This window comes from Rhincodon typus, chromosome 33, assembly GCF_021869965.1.
Source record: "Rhincodon typus isolate 14 chromosome 33, sRhiTyp1.1, whole genome shotgun sequence".
NCBI classification, from domain to species: Eukaryota; Metazoa; Chordata; class Chondrichthyes; order Orectolobiformes; family Rhincodontidae; genus Rhincodon; species Rhincodon typus.
In genome coordinates this window covers 15245027-15264426 of record NC_063364.1, presented here as the reverse complement: position 1 = coordinate 15264426, position 19400 = coordinate 15245027, and the positions used below count along the sequence as shown (strand labels likewise).

The 19400-nt window shown below is 40.8% G+C and overlaps 1 protein-coding gene across 2 annotated transcripts in view; it reads left to right on the top strand.

Moving 5' to 3' along the window:
- Positions 1-5563: 5563 nt before the first annotated feature.
- LOC109913908 (DNA-binding protein RFX7-like) overlaps positions 5564-19400 on the top strand; it is a 75181-nt gene continuing 61344 nt past the window's right edge. For both annotated transcript variants that reach the window (XM_048615811.1, XM_048615810.1), the window contains exon 1: positions 5564-6212. In XM_048615811.1, the coding sequence (XP_048471768.1) occupies positions 6073-6212 (140 nt within the window). In that variant the 5' untranslated portion in view covers positions 5564-6072. The remainder of the gene's footprint in view (positions 6213-19400) is intronic.

The window sequence follows — 19400 nt, the reverse complement described above, 5'->3', positions numbered from 1 at the left end:
TGCTGCTTGGCCTGCTGTGTTCATCCAGCCCTGCACCTTGTTGTCTCGGATTCTCCAGCATCTGCAGTTCCTACTATCACTAATGAAACCCATCTATCTTTTGAGATGAATGTGTAGCTCCCACCAACCAGGTGCAAATACCACCATGGATACCTCTCCAGAAGTCAGAGACAGAGCTTCGGTCTTAGATTGCATGCGCTGTCTTCAGTAGGCCCAAACCCAACCATTAAGACTCTGTAGCAGGATTCTCCTATAAGCCAGTGGTCACTCCATCCAGAGGTGAATACCCTCCTAAAAAATAATGCAATATTTAAAATCCATAATTTAGTCTGTTTATACCAGGGATGACTGGAGTGTGACTTAACCACTTGAATATTATAAGGTGTGACTTTTGACCTTGTCCATTCCAATCCAATACCAGCACCTTCACATCATACTCAAATATTGTCAGTCAAATGTAGAAATGCTAGCTGAGCCAAAGGGTCACTCCAAAAATCAAGTCCAGACATTTTAACATGGGAATTCCCAAAGGAAATGTTTATACAATTTTCAAAGGAATAGGCAATATATTTATGGTTATTGGTTGATCTGCTATGATGTTGCAGATTCTGCAGCTTCTCCAATTTGGGAAGGGAGGTTTTAATTATAATGTGAGAAGTTACATAGGTTGTTTCCATTGTAAATGTGACATAGATAATGGAAAATGTTGGCAGGTATAGGTATAGGTTTATAAAAATATATTATAAATAGAAAGAAACATCTGTAAAAGCACTGAAGGTATTCGTATTACCTGTTAAGCATTTACAGTGTGCCAAACATAACAAGTGTACATCTGCTCACATCATTAGAAGGAAACAGATAGTTACTGTACTAAGCATACAGCAGTGTTGATAAAACAAACTCTTACAACCTGCGATAGTAGGAACTGCAGATGCTGGAGAATCCGAGACAACCTGCCTTTTATCACAACCTATTTCTGCCACACAAAATGCCATTGCTATGAAAAGATTTAATAACTAATTGATTTTTCCATGCTCTATTTATTCTGTCTTGAACCCCACAAAGACTTTCATCAACACACATCCTTTCATATCTTGAGGTATAAACCTGTGCAGGGCACAAACATTTTGCATTGCTGTTCCCAGTAGTACATGAAGTCATCCACTACATGAAGTCTGCAATTTCAATTTTACTTCATTATTTTGAAATGGAATACGATTCAAGGCTTTAAATCTTACAAATGAATTATAATTATTGAGTATCGCTACTACTATAGATAGCTAATTTGGATGGATTTTTAAATATCAAAGGCATCATAGATTATTGGATGATGTGGGAAAATTGCATTGAGGTAGGCAAACAGCCATGATTTTGTTAAACAGTGAAGCAGGCTTGAGGGGATGTGCCAATGGCTTCCTCCCGATCCTATTTGCTATACTCCTTAATCATCTGGTTGTAAAGGGAGTGTTTGCATTGCTGTGCTGCCACCTGCATAGCTACACATGTTTAGCAGAGGACTCCAGACAGTCCAAGTGTTAGCTAGGACATGCAGTAGAATGCAAAACCTTCCAGCCTTTTTGTATTTTTTTAAACATTTTATTTAACTGTATTGAAACTTATTGAAATCATGGCAAAAAAGTAAACACTTGTATTTATATTTCACATTATTAAGATATTTCACAAATATCTTAAAGTTTGATGCTTAGCATATATCGAATTATTTTGAAGTATCAGAGACTTTTCTGTTAAAAGCAAATACCACAGCTACTTTTGCACACTGCATGTTCCCAGAAAGAGCAAAATAATTTGTATTTAATCTACTTTTGTTAGTGTTGGATGAGAGAGGAATGTTGGCCAGGACACCAAGAAAATATCCTGCTCTTTTTCAAATCATGCTGTGAGATCTTTTCACATTCTAAATAACAAAAGAAGAAGGCTTGGCACTACATCTAATTGATGGTACCACCAATGACTTCTACACTGGATTGTCAGTCTCATGTTTCATTCTTGGAGGGGAAATAATCCCACAGTCTCCTACTCACCCAAGCTTGCCACAAGATATGAACTGACACCATCAAAAAATTGTGCAAGTCATCTTGCTACCTAGGCCTCAAGGCAAACTGCGAGGAACATGACTTCAAAAAGCCTGATATCTCATGATCATTGTACAGTCAGAAAATGGATTTTCAATGTGTATAGTCTTTTTCCTTGTGTGGGAGAACTTGCAGGCTGGGTCAAAGTTGTTCTCTGTGGTGTGCACCATTATTAAAGTTTTAAGAGTTAGAATTGACTTGTGGATTTTTTTGCTGGCAACAGAAGTGATGGGTCAAGGAACCTTTTTGGTGAAAACAGACCAGTTAAGTTTGCAAGAGTGAGCTGTTTTGAAAATATCATCCACATCCAACACATTAATTGGCCTGTTTTCGCACAGGTACTGTTTGACCTGTTCAGTGTTTCCAATACATATTTTGTTTTTTGTGATTTACAGACATGGATGGTTTTTGGTCCTCTCAATGGCCCAGTGTTTATTTAATGTGCAGAACGTTATAAATCAGGAAAATCCCAGAACTGAACCCCAATCTGTCCTGAATAGCTGATTCTAAAACAGTGATGAAGATGCTACAATTGATTTCCCAAGTCCTGGATTAGGTAAGGGAAATTGGCCACATACCTTTCATGAACCTACACATAAAACTTTGCTAGAAGTATTCATTAGCAAAAACAAGGTGCAGTGATGATGTAAAAACCGAAAGAACTGCAGATGCTGTAAATCAGGAACAAAAACAGGAGTTGCTAGAAAAGCTCAGCAGGTCTGGCAGCATCTGTAAAGTTCTTCAGAACTGAGTAGGGGTCACCAGACCCAATACGTTAACTCTGATTTTTCTTCACAGATGCTGCCAGACTTGCTGAAATTTTCCAGCAACTTGCTTTTGTGCAGTGATGATGTGATGCTTCTGTGGTTAAATGCCTCTATTTACATTAATGAATAAGGATTCAATATGAATAAATCCCAGTTATTTTTACCTGTATTCCCAGAATCCAACTGAGAGGAAGAAATCAGGTGAAAAAATATTTTACAGAATTAATTCTGCAGTGACCTTACCATCAAACTTGACCGCAGGTAATTTCAAATTATTTATTGCAGAATCAACATCACCCACTGAAATCCATGGATTTCACAAGTTTCAAAATCTCCCCTCCCCCCACCGCATCCCAAAACCAGTCCAGCTCGTCCCTGCCTCCCTAACCTGTTCTTCCTGTCTCGGATTCTCCAGCATCTGCAGTTCCTACTATCTCTATATAGAAATCACATGGGAGAATGGCACGAATTTGCTTTCTTCTCTGAAGACCCAGGCAGACAAATGAAAGGCCTCCTTGTGCACCAAATGGTTCTGTCGCTTAAATTTATGAATGCAGTGTAATTTTGGCAACAGCAGCATGTACAATCGCCATTATTTTATATTATAAATGAAGAAAAGTTCATGCATTTGTGCAACAACTCATGAATCTCTCATTTCTTTGCAACCTGGCTCCACTGCATTCACTGAACTCCTTGGATATTAGAACAGGGGAGGTGATGGTCGAGTGGTATTACCACTACATTATTAATCTAGAAACCCACGTAATGTTCTGGGGACCTGGGTTTGAATCCCACCATGGCAGATGGTGGAATTTGAATTCAATAAGAATTTGTAATTAAGATGACCATGAATCAATTGTTGGAAAACCCAGCTGGTTCACTAATAGCCTTTAGGGAAAGAAATTGCTGTCTTACCTGGTCTGGCCTACATACAACTCCAGTCCCACAGCAATGTGGTTGACTCTTAACAGCCCTCTGGGCAGTTAGGGATGGGCAATAAATGCTGGCCTGGCCAGTGAAGCTGACATCCCCTGGATTAAGTTTTAAAAAATGGCTGTGGGCATTATGATTTAAGAGATGTTAGGGCTGAGGTGAAGGTGTGTGTGTTGTGACCTGGGTTGGAGGTAGGATGAATTGGGACCAAGTGCTTGGGTGATAAACCAAGGAGTGTTAGGGCCTGTGGCATGGGGTTGTCAAGAAGTAGGGTGTGATACGTCCTGGAGGAATAGGTTGGATGTTAGGATCAGGGGAGGGAGAATTGGCTTGGATTAGAGATGTAATACCAGGGTGGTGGTGTAGAGAGCTGGGTATCAGGGCCCCGGGGCATTAATGATTAGGACCCAGGAAGAAGTGAATTACAGGTGTTGGGTGTGTGTGTGTGTGTGTGTGTGTGTGTGTGGTGAGAACTGTGATAGAACACAGGGGAAGGAAATGAGCACTGAGCATTAAGCCCTGGGAGATTTGGTGGGGTGAGAACTGTGATAGAACACAGGGGAAGGAAATGAGCACTGAGCATTAAGCCCTGGGAGATTTGGTGGGGTGAGAACTGTGATAGGACACAGGGAGGAGTAGATGAGTTCTTGGCTTATTACCAGGTGAGAAAGGATGAATACTGGAGATTCGTATGCTGCAGGGAGGCGTGTTAGGGTCTGGGAAATGGGGTAAGTACTGATGTTAGTACCTGGGGAAGGAGTGACTGCTGAGCGTTAGGACACATGGAGAAAGGGGTGAACTCTGGGTGATAGGACCTATGAATGGACAAGGGGTGAATACTTGGCAGCAGGGCTGGGGCATCAGGACACGGGAAAAGGGGTGACTGCTGTGCATCAGGATCTGCAGTTGGGGCATTAGGACATAGGGAGGAGATGAATGAAGGGTGTTGGAACCAAGGAATGGAGTATTAGGAGCATTGGGAGGGCATAATGACTGGATGGGCATCAGGATGGGGAGAAGGCTTTAAAACATTGAAAAATAAAAAGGTAGGAGCAGGAATAAGCCATTCATCACCTCAAGCCTGCTCCACCATACCCTAATCACCCCCATATTCCTTGATCCCTTTAGCACAAGGGCTATATCTACCTCCTTAAACGCTGGCTCTGTGTGGGCATTAGGACGCTGAGGGGAGGGGTTATGCTCTGGGCATCAGGAACCAGGAGGAGGGTTTTAGGCCCTGGGGGGATGGTAGGGGGTTTGAAATGTGGAAGGGGCATTAGGACTCTGACTGGGAGGGATCATGCTTTGGTCCCAGGGAGTAAATAGGATCCGGGAGGAGTCTTTAGGACGGGATTTGGTTGGTTTTGGGGCCTAGGGAGGGGGTCTATATGACAGGGATCGGGTATTTGTGATGCGGGAACGTTTGGGATCCTTGAGAGGGTCTTTATTACCAGTGCGGCTTTTGGAACATGGCAGGACAGGATGGGGGTGTTTAAAACCATGGAGGGGTCTTTAGGACCCGGTAAAGGGTATTTGGTCCCTTGAGGGGGTGTTAAGAATCCGAGGGTGTCATTAGGACCCGGTGGAGGGGGGTACGACCCTTGTTTCTATCCCCCCTCAAAATCCCTTGCCCGTGTGCGCCTGCGCGGCGCAGCTTGTTTGTTGGAGTTATTTTTCCGCTCGGCTCCGAATGAAGAGCCGAGGGATCGGCTTCGAGATTTCACACCTTTAGACTCCCCCCCCCCCCCCACCGCCCCACCGCCCCACCGCCCCTGCCTATCATCCACTCCTCAAAAAAAAAACACGAATATCCTAGTTATCGTTTCCCGGGGGGGGAAGAAGAAAAAAGGGATAATTTTAGTTTTACTTTAATTTCACTGACAGGCGAAGGGAGCGCCTTCCGGCAGAGAGCGGGATAATGATGCGCCAGATACAGGGAGAGCACGGAGCTGGGGTCGGGGTCGAGTCGCTTTGCTGAATAATCCCAGGCGAGGGGCGCCTGGCAGCGGCCTGTAGAGCGGGGAGGAGGAGGAGGTGGAAAGGGGGGTGGGGGGGGCAAGGCGCTGCTCGCTCCCGCGGGGCCGTTAACAGCTTGCGGCCTAGTTGCCGTGCGTGTCTTTCCCCCCCCCACCCGCCGCCACCTTACCAACCCCCCACTTCTCCACCCCCAAGCCCAAAACCTAACCCCTCGCCCTCCCACTTTCACACGCTCAACACGCTCAACCTTCCCTTTCCTCCTCCTCCTTCCCCTTCCCCGCTGCCGCCGCACGACCATCACCATGGCAGAGGAGCAGCCACAGCCGGAGCCCGGGCAACAGCCTCGCAAACAAGAGGGCACCGGGGCTTTGCCGTCTCTGGTGCCTGGGCTGTCACAGTCGGAGGCGAGTGCACTGCAGCAGAAACTGAAATACTTGATCTGGTAAGCGAGCAAAAAATTGGGGCCTGCTTGATAAGCAAGTCCGTGCCTGCCCCCTCGTATGTATAAAAATGAGAATGTGTGTTAATATTGCACACACGTCTTTCATTGACAGGTTATGTTTTATATGTTTAATTATGGCGTTTTCTTTGGAAGATCTATACATTGTTTTTGCTTTAGGTTTTGATTTGCACGTTTTCCAATATGTTCTTAGGTTTTGTTGTTCATTGGATTGGAGGGGGATGGGATTTTTTTGTGTGTCTTTTTCAAAGACGTACCTGCAGTTTATAGATGACAAAGTGGAGATTCCTAAGGTTTTGTTGCATTTGTGTTAAGATAGCAAGACGTTACCGCTACGGTGCTCCCCACCTCCCCCACCCCGGAACCCCCTCCGATTACAGTTTAAAGAATGTTTAAAAATTGTTGATGAATGCGCCCGTAAATGTTTGTTTGAGTAAAAATGAGTGAGTTCCAACTTGTTAACTTGTGATTTGGAAAGATGTTCCAGAAAAGAAAAACAGGATTAAGCTGGAACTACTGCCAGATGTCTGCATTTCACATCATAACATATTAGTTATGTCCTGACAACCTACGTTTAAAGGTTTCGATCTTATGTTTAGCATTCATGGGTGTTTTAAAAAAATCAAAAATATTTGCAATGTACGTGTTTCATATTTGTTGCACAAATAATTTTTAAGTGCATAGACAAATTGATTGATTGATTGATTGTGTTTTTTCTCAGCCAACAAATTATTGTTTTAGTCACACCAAGTTCCCTCACTGTGCACGGTGGCCTAAGTTGACTCAGTCCAACAATACATTGACTAAAGAAAAATTCTTGCCCTTTGTGTTTAAGTTCCTCCAATGCCATTGCCCTTCATCATAAACCCCAGTCCTACAGCCCTGTGAAAAATCTGCATCATTCCAATTCTGGTCTCTTGTGAATCCTTGACTTCCTTTCTTCCATTGGTAGCTGTGCCATCATCTATCTTATGCCTAGGAGTTCTGGAATCCGTTCTGAAACCTTTCAACCTCTCTTCTATTAACATGCTATTTTACAGCTACTTTTTGGCCAGATGATCAAGCCATAGTCAAATATCTCCCTGCAGGGCTTATTTGTAAAACATTGTCCTATGATGTCGCTATGAAATGTGTTTGAGCATTGCAACATGTTAAAAATGACAACAAATATTAGTTGTGAGATTTATCAACGAGCAACCCATGAACATCTCCTTTTCACTGTATCCTTTTCCTTATCAACCATCTAACAGTTTCAAATGATGCAAGTATTTAACATTTTGAATTAGTTGCTATTGTACAGCATTTGTTGTGAGAATGTACATTGAATGTCCACACTTTGTCATTTGTAAGTTACATTGAACCACCATAAGGAAAAGTCTGCTGTATGTCAACATCTACAGCCTTTTGCATGGAATTGGGATCAAATCCATTGACCAGAAATGGTCTAGAACTAATATAGCGTACTGGAGTTCTTCACTTCTTCTCCCCACAGATTTTTTTTTTGATTTGTGTGTTGTAATTTGTTTGTACTAGTGGCTTGTAGTCAGTCAGTTAATTGGTTTCTTACAGGGTTGTTTCTTGGACCTGTTTATTTTGGACTTGAAAGTAAATTTTGCCAGCTCTTGGTTGGGCTACCAAATTGAGGAACCTGCAGAAGTGAAATGGATGTTTTTGACCTAGTCAGCTCATCTTGCTTTGCTGGAAGCACATCGATTGTTTAATAACAGAACATTGATAACAGTTTGGGAGTAATTTCACACTGGTAATTTGCACTTCAGAAGTGAATTGATTTGTGAGAACTAGTTTCAAAATAAATGCAATTTTGTATCTCTGCTGTGCAATAGTGATGTAGATTAATTTAAAGCTGGAGTATTTTTCTTTCATATTAAACCACGCATTTAAGTCAAAATAAAAATGGCCCTGGATCAGTAAAATACGTTGACTGAATTGCAAAGGCTGAAAAAGAATTGCTGGGCTGCTTCTGTTGTGGCTGTATTTTGGCATATTCTAGGGTGAAGCTCGGCTGTATTTTTATAAGAACTTCAGATTAAAATACTTGATGGGGAGGGGTTCACAAATAGAAATTTTTCTGTCAGATGATTTTTGGAACTCCTTTTACTCAATAAAAAAAGCATAATATTCAGTTGAATAGGATAGTCATGATTAGTAATTGGCTGGTTAGGTAGACAACAGCAAGCAGTGGTACACGAGGAGCCTAGGTGGCAGCTGTTTTTTTAACGATGAGCTGACATTGAAGTGGCTATTGTTTCTTTTTAGATGATGCAAAGGATATAAGTATGTTTTAACATTTCCTAATTTAAAGATAACGCCAAATTGTTAATGGTGGCAAATCATAATTATCAGTGTGCCAATCCAAAAAGCTTCTTTCTGTCAATGATACCTTTTTTAAAGCAGTGATGTGCAGTTTGACATAAATAAGCTAGAGATGTAACCTCTAAATAGACAGAGAATTCTAAAATTTTATTTTGATCTTGATTAATATAAATCAGTAGCAGCATCTGGACTTTAGGCTTCTCTCTTTTCAAAAAAGAAATGGAGGGAGTGCCAACAAAGGCTGTCAGTGATTACAGAGTTAAGACTTGAGAGCTGTGAGGAAAGACTATGGGACTTTTCTGTCTTGTGCAAAGACAAGGATGATTTAAAAGAAGTTATTTGAGATTGAGGTGTTTACAGTATTTAGACTTCACACATTTTCTTTTGAGTGCAGCTTGTGCAAAACTAAGAGGGCCATTGTTTCAAATTGAGGAATATTATTTAAAAAATGGAAAGTTCAGGCAAGACTTCAGTTACATCCTGTAGTGGTAAAGTGATGAAACAAAATAATCTTAATGTTAGGGGATTAAAATAGGAGCTAGTTAAGCTTATGTCTGCTAATATGATCCAGGGTTATTAAACATTGAAATTTGTTGAGGAAGTCCTTTGGGAGTTGAATGGATAATCTCGATGGAACATTATGAATTTACAGTTAGTGTCTACCAGTGCCTTCACTATGATGTTGTCCATGGAAAATTGGAATAAGGGCATATTCCTCAGTGGCAGTATAAGTATGAGATCAGTAGATAGTAGATCGTAAAACAAATTATGGATTACTAGTTGATATGCAATCATGTTCCACATAGAAATTTGGGAGTAATTGTATGGGAGTTAAAGTTAGGAACATAATTGAAACAGGCTGTGGTGGTTTGATAGATTTCTTTTTAAAATTGTATCTGTCTTGTATTCTGAATCCCTGGATTCACACTTATGGTAACTGTTTTTTCTAAACTCGCTATGCTGTAATTACATGCTCCTACCACTGATAACACAATGCCTCTAGTGGTTGGATAGAAGTGTGTAAAAAAGTTTACATACATATTCATTGACAGTGTGAACATATGAATTTACAATGCAAACATTTAAAAAGGCTTCTGACAATGTGACAATTTTAATATACATTGTTAAATGAAATTTTTAGAAAATTAATTTATGGGTGTTTGTTTCTTCTTGCAATAATACTTTTTGGATTTAGACAAACCATTTGAATTGAGAGCCCCTGAGAAAACTGTTGGATGCAAGCATTTGTTTTGCTTTTGTAATTTATTCATTTATATTTGCATAGTCATGTTTAACCCACAATGGCATTCTAATGTCTGTGTTATGAATTTTCAGTAGACTAATGCCTTATGCACAAGGTACTGGAATAGATGGGAGAAACTTAACATGGAATAATCAGAATAAGATTAACTTCACCATCTAAATTATAAATATAGATAACGAAACATGGAGGAATGCTTAGAAGGGAGTATTGAATGAAAGGCCAAGGATGTGGGAGGGCGGAATTGTCAATGATTGATAAGAGTAAATGAAGATATATCACGTGACTATGCATCTTAAGTTTGTGTTACAGCTGTTGGAGTATTTGCACTTACTCTGTTTGTATTATGGCAGCAGTTGTATCCAACAACATCTTTTAGTTACAATCAGCATCCTTGCTGTATCTATGAAGACAGCTGCTTTTTTAATGCAAAACAAATAATCATTATACTTTGTTATGTAACCAGATTGATTTTAAATATAGGTACTCAGCTTACAATTTAGATTTCCTATTGTACTTATGAGTGACAATTTCCCCTCTGCCCAAATATCTGCCCTTGTCTCAGATGCGAGTGTTGGTAGTTATTTTGTTGATAGTTGCAATAATTGTTCTGCTTTCTGTCTTGGATATTCTGTCATATTTAGTTAACTATATATTCAATTCGCGGTTGCCCTGTTTTCCTGCAGCAGTTTCCATTTTGTACACCTTAAAACTCTCCTGACAATGGTATTCCCATAACATTACTGTATTACGCATGATGCAAATTCTAGTCTTTGCCGCATGTAGTCTTTGCAACCTAATGTACCTCTTTAAAGAGAAAATGGAAACTTTAAAGAGAGAAATTTAACCAGTATGCAACAGAAAACCTTTGGGTCTGATACCAAACCAAACTGCATGCTTGAAATCTGAAATAACTGCAGAAAATACTCAAAGAACTGGTGCCTGTGGAAGGAGAAACTGAATTAACATTTCAGATTGGTGATCTTTCAACAAGAGCTCCAGTTCAGAAACTAGCTCTGATGACATCTTGAAGCATTAACCCTCTTTGTATCTTTACAGATGCTGTCAAACCTACTGAGTATTTCCAGCATTTTCTGCTTTTGTGTGTTTTGGATCTTCCAAGATAGCATTTATCTAACAAATTAGCTTAAAGTTGTGTTCTTAAGACCCTGAACCTATCTTTTTAATGACTGCCATTGTTCTAAAAAGAAATTACCTTGGAGTGCTACAGTAAAATATTTAATTCTAATTGTCATATGAAGTTTAAAATATTTTCATTAAAATCAAGGCGCTCTTAATATGCCTTTAAGAAAAGAAAAATGATAAGTGGATGATCTTGTTCTGTTTTCCCAGTAGTCCAGAGGATAGAATTGAAAGGGAAAGCAGTGCAAGTGGAGAAAATGGGATTATTCCCCCCTCTCCAAGATTTAATATTGATCTGTAGCTTCTGTAAAGGACTTTTTTTGTTATTTGTTCATGGGATGTGGGTGTCAGTGTCTACGCCAGTATTTATTGCCCACTCCCAATTTCCTGGAGAGATGGTGTTGAACTATTCTCATGACCCACTGCAATCTTTGTGGTGTAAGAACACTCTCAATGTTGTTAGGAAGGGAGTTCCAGGATTTTGACCCAGTGAAAGTGAAAGAATGTTGGTAAAGTTCCAAATCAGGGTGGTGTGTGGCTTGGAGGGGAACTTACAGGTGGCAGTGTTCCCATGCATCTGCTTCCCTTGCCCTTCTCTAGGTGTTAGAGGTTGTGGGTTTGGAAGGTATTGTCAGAGGACAATGGTGAGTTATAATGTAGAATTATTTTGTAGTTCAGATATATGCGTCATTCAATTTAAGAGAGAACTTCTTAAATTTTTCTCTTGTTTTACTAATTGTGACTAGCTTGATCTACACTCTTACTTTAATTTTAGAAGTGACAGTGTATAAAATTTTTATGACTAGCTGAGCTGTGTAAATGATTTTTCAAATGTGGTCCAGACAAAATATTTGAACAAGGACAGTTGCTGAATGTGTTGGTGGTTTAGACCCAGAAGTGATGAGAACAATTTTGACATAAACATCATGCATTAAAACACATTGACTGAGCCATGATAAGTTGTGCATTTGAGGCTGCTTTTGGAGCATTTATGCAAAGATAACGTGCTGTCTTGGCTGTAATCTGGATACACTTTTTGGAGGTGGGAAGTGACACTTATTCATGCACTCGTAATTCAAAGAACCATATTTTCATGCTTTGGATTGTGAGAAATCAATGTGTGCTCATCATAGATTTAAACAGTTCCTTTCTTTTATTCTTCTTTTAATCCTGTGTTCACAGCACTTGTCACTAAGTTGCCAACAGGCAGAAACAATCTTTTTTACTGTTTTCATTCTCAAAACCTTTTGTCATTTTGACAGCTTACTAGATCTCCCTAAACCTCCTTCGATCCACTGAAATGGTTCTAAATTTTCCAACCTTCATTATAGCCAGAAGTTGTCATGTCTGATATGTTTTCCAGTGCTTTAATATCCTTCCTAAGATGGAGTACTTGGAACTGTATTCAGTAATTGTGCTGATATATTTTTATAGGCATTTGACAGCATTTTGCTGTTTTGTTTTCGGTGCCCATGTGTTAAATCCAGAATCCCACTTTTGTTTTCAACCTACCCTTGTATATTTAAAGATCAGCATATAAATCCTTAGATTTCCACTTTGTTACATGATCTTTCTTAATTTCCTTTCACTGCATGCCTTTCCAAAAATGTAAATTCATGTTTTTGTGTTTGTATGCTTGCCCACTCTTGTAACATGGTTTGTACCTTTGGTTTCCCTTGGAATTTGCCATGTCCTGTGAAATGTCCTTTGATATGATTCTTCATGTCTGTCAGAGACCCAAGCTTATATCCTTGCAGAACACTGTAATCACATTCCACAAAGCTGAAATACATCCCTTTTAGCCCTACACGTTCAGTACTTCCAACTGTAAGTAGGGGTTTTAAGATTGGTTACATATTGCTGGTTGGAACTATGTCATTTGGGTATTTTAGTGCTGACAAAGCAAATTTTGTCATTATGCACGATGTTGGACCCTTTGGACCCTAATTAACAATTTGCTTAATCCCTATTAATGTTACTGTTCAAAAAATGTGCACTTCTAAATACAGCCCAATTCACGGGTCTGGCAAATTTCTTTTAAAACTGCACCTTGTCTTGTATTCTGAATCCCTCTCAGGTTTTCCACATCAATTTGTAACTAAAATCTCTTGCCTTTTACAATGCAGACAGGTAAAAGCAAGATTTCTGCCCTGTTTTTATGTTAGGCTTTACTTGTCCACAGGAAATAGATGATGACCTCAAATCTTAGTTTAATTGCATGTCCTTAGTTAACTTGAGAAAAGCATGGTGGGTCACCTCCAATAGTCACAGTCCTTGTGAAGATGCCGCAGTTATGGTGTTAGGGAATTCAAGGGCTTTGACCCAGTGATAATGAATATATAAACCTTTATTCACATCAGTGCAATTGTTATTTTTGTTTTTGAACATTTTTTATCCTTTGACCAGCAATCTACAAGTATATCTTTTAAATGCCTTGTTTCTCTTTTAAGTCATTGCCAACATGCAGTTGTTCAAACCTTACAATATCTGGCCTGATATGATGCTGTAACTGAGAGGTGGTGACGTTTTTCTAAATAGCTTTGCTGTAGCATCTTAATTAAAAGTAAAACCTGATGTCAGTTTCTTAACAAGACAAAAGATAAAGAGCGTTGATTGTTTAAACCATTGAGCGTTTTTAACTAATTAAAACCGTGGTATGCTGTATTTCACATGGGAAAGAGAGGAGGGAGCAAAACTAGAAGCACAGTGAAAATTTAGCGTCACTTGTCTGAACGAATGTTGGCATAGACAATTGTTCCTTATAAATGTCTTTATGCAAGCCCTGCATCGTGAAGAAGATGCCCTGCATATAGGGCATTACTCTTAAATTTCATCTAAGGTGACTTATTTTTGGCATTTAAACATTGGAGTTCAGACAGAACTGCACTGTGGAGGATAGTAGTGAGAGAAGAAGAGGTAGTATGTTATTGATTATTGCGATGTGAAATTATAATTTTAGTTTCTAAATGTTCAGTGGCTTATTTGGACTTCCTGGACACTTTGTAAACCGAAACAATTATCTGAGAACAAGGCACCCACCACAATCTCAATGTCTGCTGAATTTTACTGTCTGGGATCACGGCTCTTTGTGCGTAAATGTGCATCTGCAAAATTTTTTGCTGGACCTGAGAGTCTGATTTGCAGTTTGGTGGCACAAACAAATTGCTGTTGGCTGCTATTCAAAGCTATAGTTGCCATCATCTCGCATCAGCTGCAGTCCTGTTGTTTCACAGCAGGAAAAAAATTAAGACATTTACTCATTTGTTACTAATTGTTAATCATGTCACATTTTGTGTTTTTTGACGTGAGTCAATGTAGTATCACTGTTTTGACTAAATTCTCATTGTTTGTGTCATCTGCTTTGTGTGCTTTCTGGATTTAAGTATTTAATGTTCTTCCTTTGGCTACCCATTTGTACGTACCCTTTTCAGAATTTCTGCAAGGGACTTTTATGGAGGTTACAAATTAATCTTTGGGTGTTGAGGAGAAGGAGTCAGTGAGGATTGCAAAAGCAGTCATCTGGGCATTGAAGCAGTACACTGAACCACTGGAGCTCAGCTTGTATTTAAATTACAACTGTTTCAGTCATATTTTGAAAGAAATAAAATTAAGTATAACTAATGAGGGCTGTTACCAATATTAAAAAAAAAACATTCAGCACATGTGGTGGAGGACAAGGCAATGGAGACATTCACAGCCTTAGTCCAACTCTTGATTTATAATCTTTCAAGCCAAAATCGGTAACCTTACATTGGATCAAGATCTCACTGTTTTGGACACATGTTGCTGCCATTTAATGAGGAAGTTTTGATTTTACTTATACTTGCTAATCAACCTGTTCAAAGGTATTACACACCTCTGGAGGAGGTGGGACTTGACTGGGCTGCCTCACTCAGATGTAGGAACGTTAACCACTATGTCACAAGACCCCTATGTTTTGACTTTTCTTTGAGCCAGTGAAGTGCTGGTCAGCATACTTTCCAATACAGTACCGCATGCTGGCTGTTTGACTGGCTACTTCCATTGATACAGATCTACGAAGGAGTCTAGTAGTGTTCTGCTGTGTTCACAAAGCGTTTGAGGTTGTGTATATGCACAAAACAGTCTGCAAATGAAGAAACCTGCTAAGAAAACTTGTAGGAAAAAGTACTTTCAGTAGAAAATCGTGCAGCTTGATGCAGTGGTCATATGCCTATGTTTTTGTCAGGACAACCTGGCTGCCATACGATTGCAGCAGTCTACGGTTCATGGTGACAAGCTGGGTGTCTTTAGGATGTGATGCATTCTAATAGACTTAATGAAGAATGTTAGAAAAGTTCAGTTCATCCCACTGATTTTTATGAAAATTTACAGTTGATCTTACTTTTTAAATAAAGAAATATTCATTGAGTAGGATCTCATGACTTGAAGGGAAACCTACAGTGAGTGGTATTCCCTTTTACCTGTTGCCCTGGTCTTTTTACATGCTAGTAATCACAGGATTGGGAGATGCTGTCACAGAATTTTTGGCTAGGTATGTACCTTCTGTAAGATGGAGTCCAGCACTGCTGCTATGATGTGCTGATAGTTGAGGGAGTGAATATCGAAATGTGGTTGATAAGGTCCCACACAAGAAAGTTGCTTTGACCTTGGTGTCGAGCTTTTTGCGTGTAGCTAGAAGTGGTGGAAAGATTGAAGAGGCAGGACGTGAGTTTTTTGTGGCAGATGACTGAATCTCTGACCCGCTCTTGTAGCTGGTCCAGTTAAGTTTCTGGTTGATTGTAATCAAGGATTTCTGTGATGATAAGTGTCAATGAACATAAAGTGGAACTCGTTAAACCTCTGTGGAGGTTGTCATTGCCACAGGAGAGATTGGATAGACTGGAGTTGTTTTTCTTGAAACAGAGGAGATTGAGTGCAGTATATGGTTGAGATGTGTAAAATTCTGAGGGGCATAAATAGGGTGGACTGAAAGGAATGTTTGCTTGGTGGAGGGAATATATGACTAGAGGTCTTTTTTTTTGTTTTATTCATTTGCAGGATAAGGACATCATTGGCTAGGCCAACATTTATTGCCCATCCCTAATTACCCAGATGACAGTTAAGAGTCAACCACGTTGCTGTGGGTCTGGAGTCACATGTAGGCCAGTCCAGGTGAAGATGACAGTTTCCTTCCCTAAAGGAACCAGATGGGTTTTTCCCTGACAATTGGCAATAGTTTCATTGTCATCATTAAATTCTTAATTCCAGAGTTTTATTGAAATCAAATTCCACCATCTGCTATGGTAGGATTCAAACCTGGGTCCCCATAACAATACCTGCATCACTGGATTAACAGTCTAGTGATAATACCACTCTGCCATTGCCTCCTCTAACATTGGTTAAGGTAGGAGGAAGAAGATTTAGGAGAGACGTGAAGAAAATCCTTTTCACTTGGAGGGTGGTGGGAATCTGGAACTCACTGCCTGAAAGGGTGGTAGAGGCAGAAACCCTCATCATTTGAGACATCTTTAGAATTATTCTGGCAGTGCCAAGACATACCAGGCTATGAGCCAAGTGCTGGAAAATGGAAGTAGAATAGTTAAGTGTGCTATAGATCTGTGACTCTCTATGGAGAGCTTCCTCCCAGGTTCCCAATTACTTCAATATTTTTAAGGCTCCTTGGTGTGCTTTGTTAAATGTTACCTTGATGTCAAGGACAGTTGCTGTCAACTTGCCTCTGGAATTCTGCTTTGATTCATTTTGGACCAGGACAGTAATGAGGTCTGGTGATGTGCGCCTGCTAAAATCCAAACTGGGTATTATTGAGTATGTTATTGGTGTTTCTTAAAAGCACTGTCGGCAATTCCACCCATTACTTTGCTGATTGAGAGTAGACAAATGGGATAGTAATTGGCCAGATAGGATTTGTTCTGTCATGTTGACAGACAGGATCACAATTTTTACAGCACCGAAGGTGGCCATTTGAGTGAATAATTAAATAGTGCCATGCCAGTGCTGTACCTAGACTGGAGCAACTTGAATAGAGACACTTCCGCCATCTGCAATCCGACCCCACCACCAAAGACATCTTTCCCTCCCCACCCTTATCTGCTTTCCGGAGGGACAACTCTCTCCGTGACTCCCTTGTCCGCTCCACACTCCCCTCCAGCTCCACCACACCCGGCACTTTTCCCTGCAACCGCAGGAAGTGCTACACCTGCCCCCATACCTCCTCCCTCACCCCCATCCCAGGCCCCAAGAAGACTTTCCACATCAAGCAGATGTTCACCTGCACATCTGCCAATGTGGTATACTGCATCCGCTGTACCCGGTGTGGCTTCCTCTACATCGGGGAAACCAAGCGGAGACTCGGGGACCGCTTTGCAGAACACCTACGCTCGGTTCGCAACAAACAACTGCACCTCCCAGTCGCGAACCATTTCAACTCCCCCTCCCATTCCTCAGACGACATGTCCATCCTGGGCCTCCTGCAGTGCCACAACGATGCCACCCGAAGGTTGCAGGAACGGCAACTCATATTCCGCTTGGGAACCCTGCAGCCCAATGGCATCAATGTGGATTTCACAAGTTTCAAAATCTCCCCTCCCCCCCACCGCATCCCAAAACCAGTCCAGCTCGTCCCTGCCTCCCTAACCTGTTCTTCCTCCCACCTATCCCCTCCTCCCACCTCAAGCCGCACCTCCATCTCCTACCGACCAACCTCATCCCGCCCCCTTGACCTGTCCGTCCTCCCTGGACTGACCTATCCCCTTCCTAACTCCCTACCTACACTCACCTTTCCTGGCTCCATCCCCGCCTCTTCGACCTGTTTGTTTCCTCTCCACCTATCCTCTCCTCTATCCCTCTTCTATCCGCCTCCCACTCTCTCCCTATTTATTTCAAAACCCCCTTCCCCTCCCCCTTTTCTGATGAAGGGTCTAGGCCCGAAACGTCAGCCTTTCTGCTCCTATGATGCTGCTTGGCCTGCTGTGTTCATCCAGCCCTGCACCTTGTTGTCTTGAATAGAGACACAGCTGGTTATTCAGCACAAGTGTTCTGTGCTTCATTGGAATGTTTTGGGAATCTGTTGTGCCCCGACATTGTTGTCATAGCGTGGAGTGAATATAACTGACTGAAAGCTGGCTTCTGAGGTCAATACCTTGGCAATTCTGGCTGGAGATATCTGCTTTCGTATTGCCTCTTGTATTCACCTGCTGGGCTGCTCCATCTTTGAGGGAATGCATGTTCTTTGAGCTGAATCTGCCTGTTAGTTGTTTGTCTATCACCATTCACCACTAGATAATGCAGGGCTACGGAGCTTTGATCTGATGTATTGGCTTTGCGTTGTCTATTGCATACTGTTTCTGCTGTTGTGCTGTTACAACACAAGACTCTGATGCCTCATTTCTATGTGCTCGTAATGCTGCTTCTGGCATGCTGTCCAATGCACCTTTTGACAGGGTTGGTGTGATAATGCCACGATATTCTGGGACTGGATTTTGCTCATTTGTTGTGGAATATAATTGTGCTGATAACTTAGTGCTCTATTGATGCACAGTTTTGAGCTGTATGATCCTTGCTTCATTTTTTCCATTTGGCACAATCAGGTAGCCTACTCCAGGACTTACATTTTGCTTGTAATTTCATTTTATTTTGCAATTAACTTAGTTTTCCAACAGCTTTTCGTTCTCAATACCAAGAAGAAGTTTCTTGTGTTGGAGTTAAAAGGAAGCAATGCTGTGGTTTTGGTGTTTGCAATTTGCAAATTGTTTTCAATAAAAACAAAGACTTGCATTTGTGTAATGCCTTTCACGACCTCAGGATATCTTGGGTGCATGCAGAGTTCCCATGAATAGCGATTTAGATAAATATCAGTTCGTCTAGGTTAGATATTGGTTGACGGCTGAATGTTAACCAGGATACTGGAGCAATGTCTCTTGTATTTCAGCAACGCTATGGTACTTTTATGTCCACTGGAGAGGACTTTGTTTTAGTATTTTGCCTAAAAAACTTTACTTTTGTCTTTGCAGCAGTCCGTCAGTTCTAGACTAATGTATCGGCCTAAGTAATATGTTTGAGATTCTGGAAAAGGCCTTGAGCCAAGACCTGATTCAGAGATGGCAGTGCTAACTTTTGGGCAGCAAGAGCTTGACTCGTGGGAAGCACTTTCACTTCAGAGTTCAAAAACTGTAAATTTGAGTGCCATTATTGTATCACGCTTCCATCTGTACAGATGGAATGATGCATTTTTGGATGCAACATTACAAGCAATGAAAAGTTCTTCGCTGGGTTTAGAAGATACTTCAGCGCTATTCAGAGAAATCATCAATTCTCATGGTTTTCTGGCCAGCATAACATTTCCAGAACAGATTATTTGATCATGTTGTCAGCCACTGAATATTGGCTGAAGCGCTATTTTCGATTTTGTTAGTCTGTTTGTCTGGAAAGGATGTATCCCAAAACCTAATGGG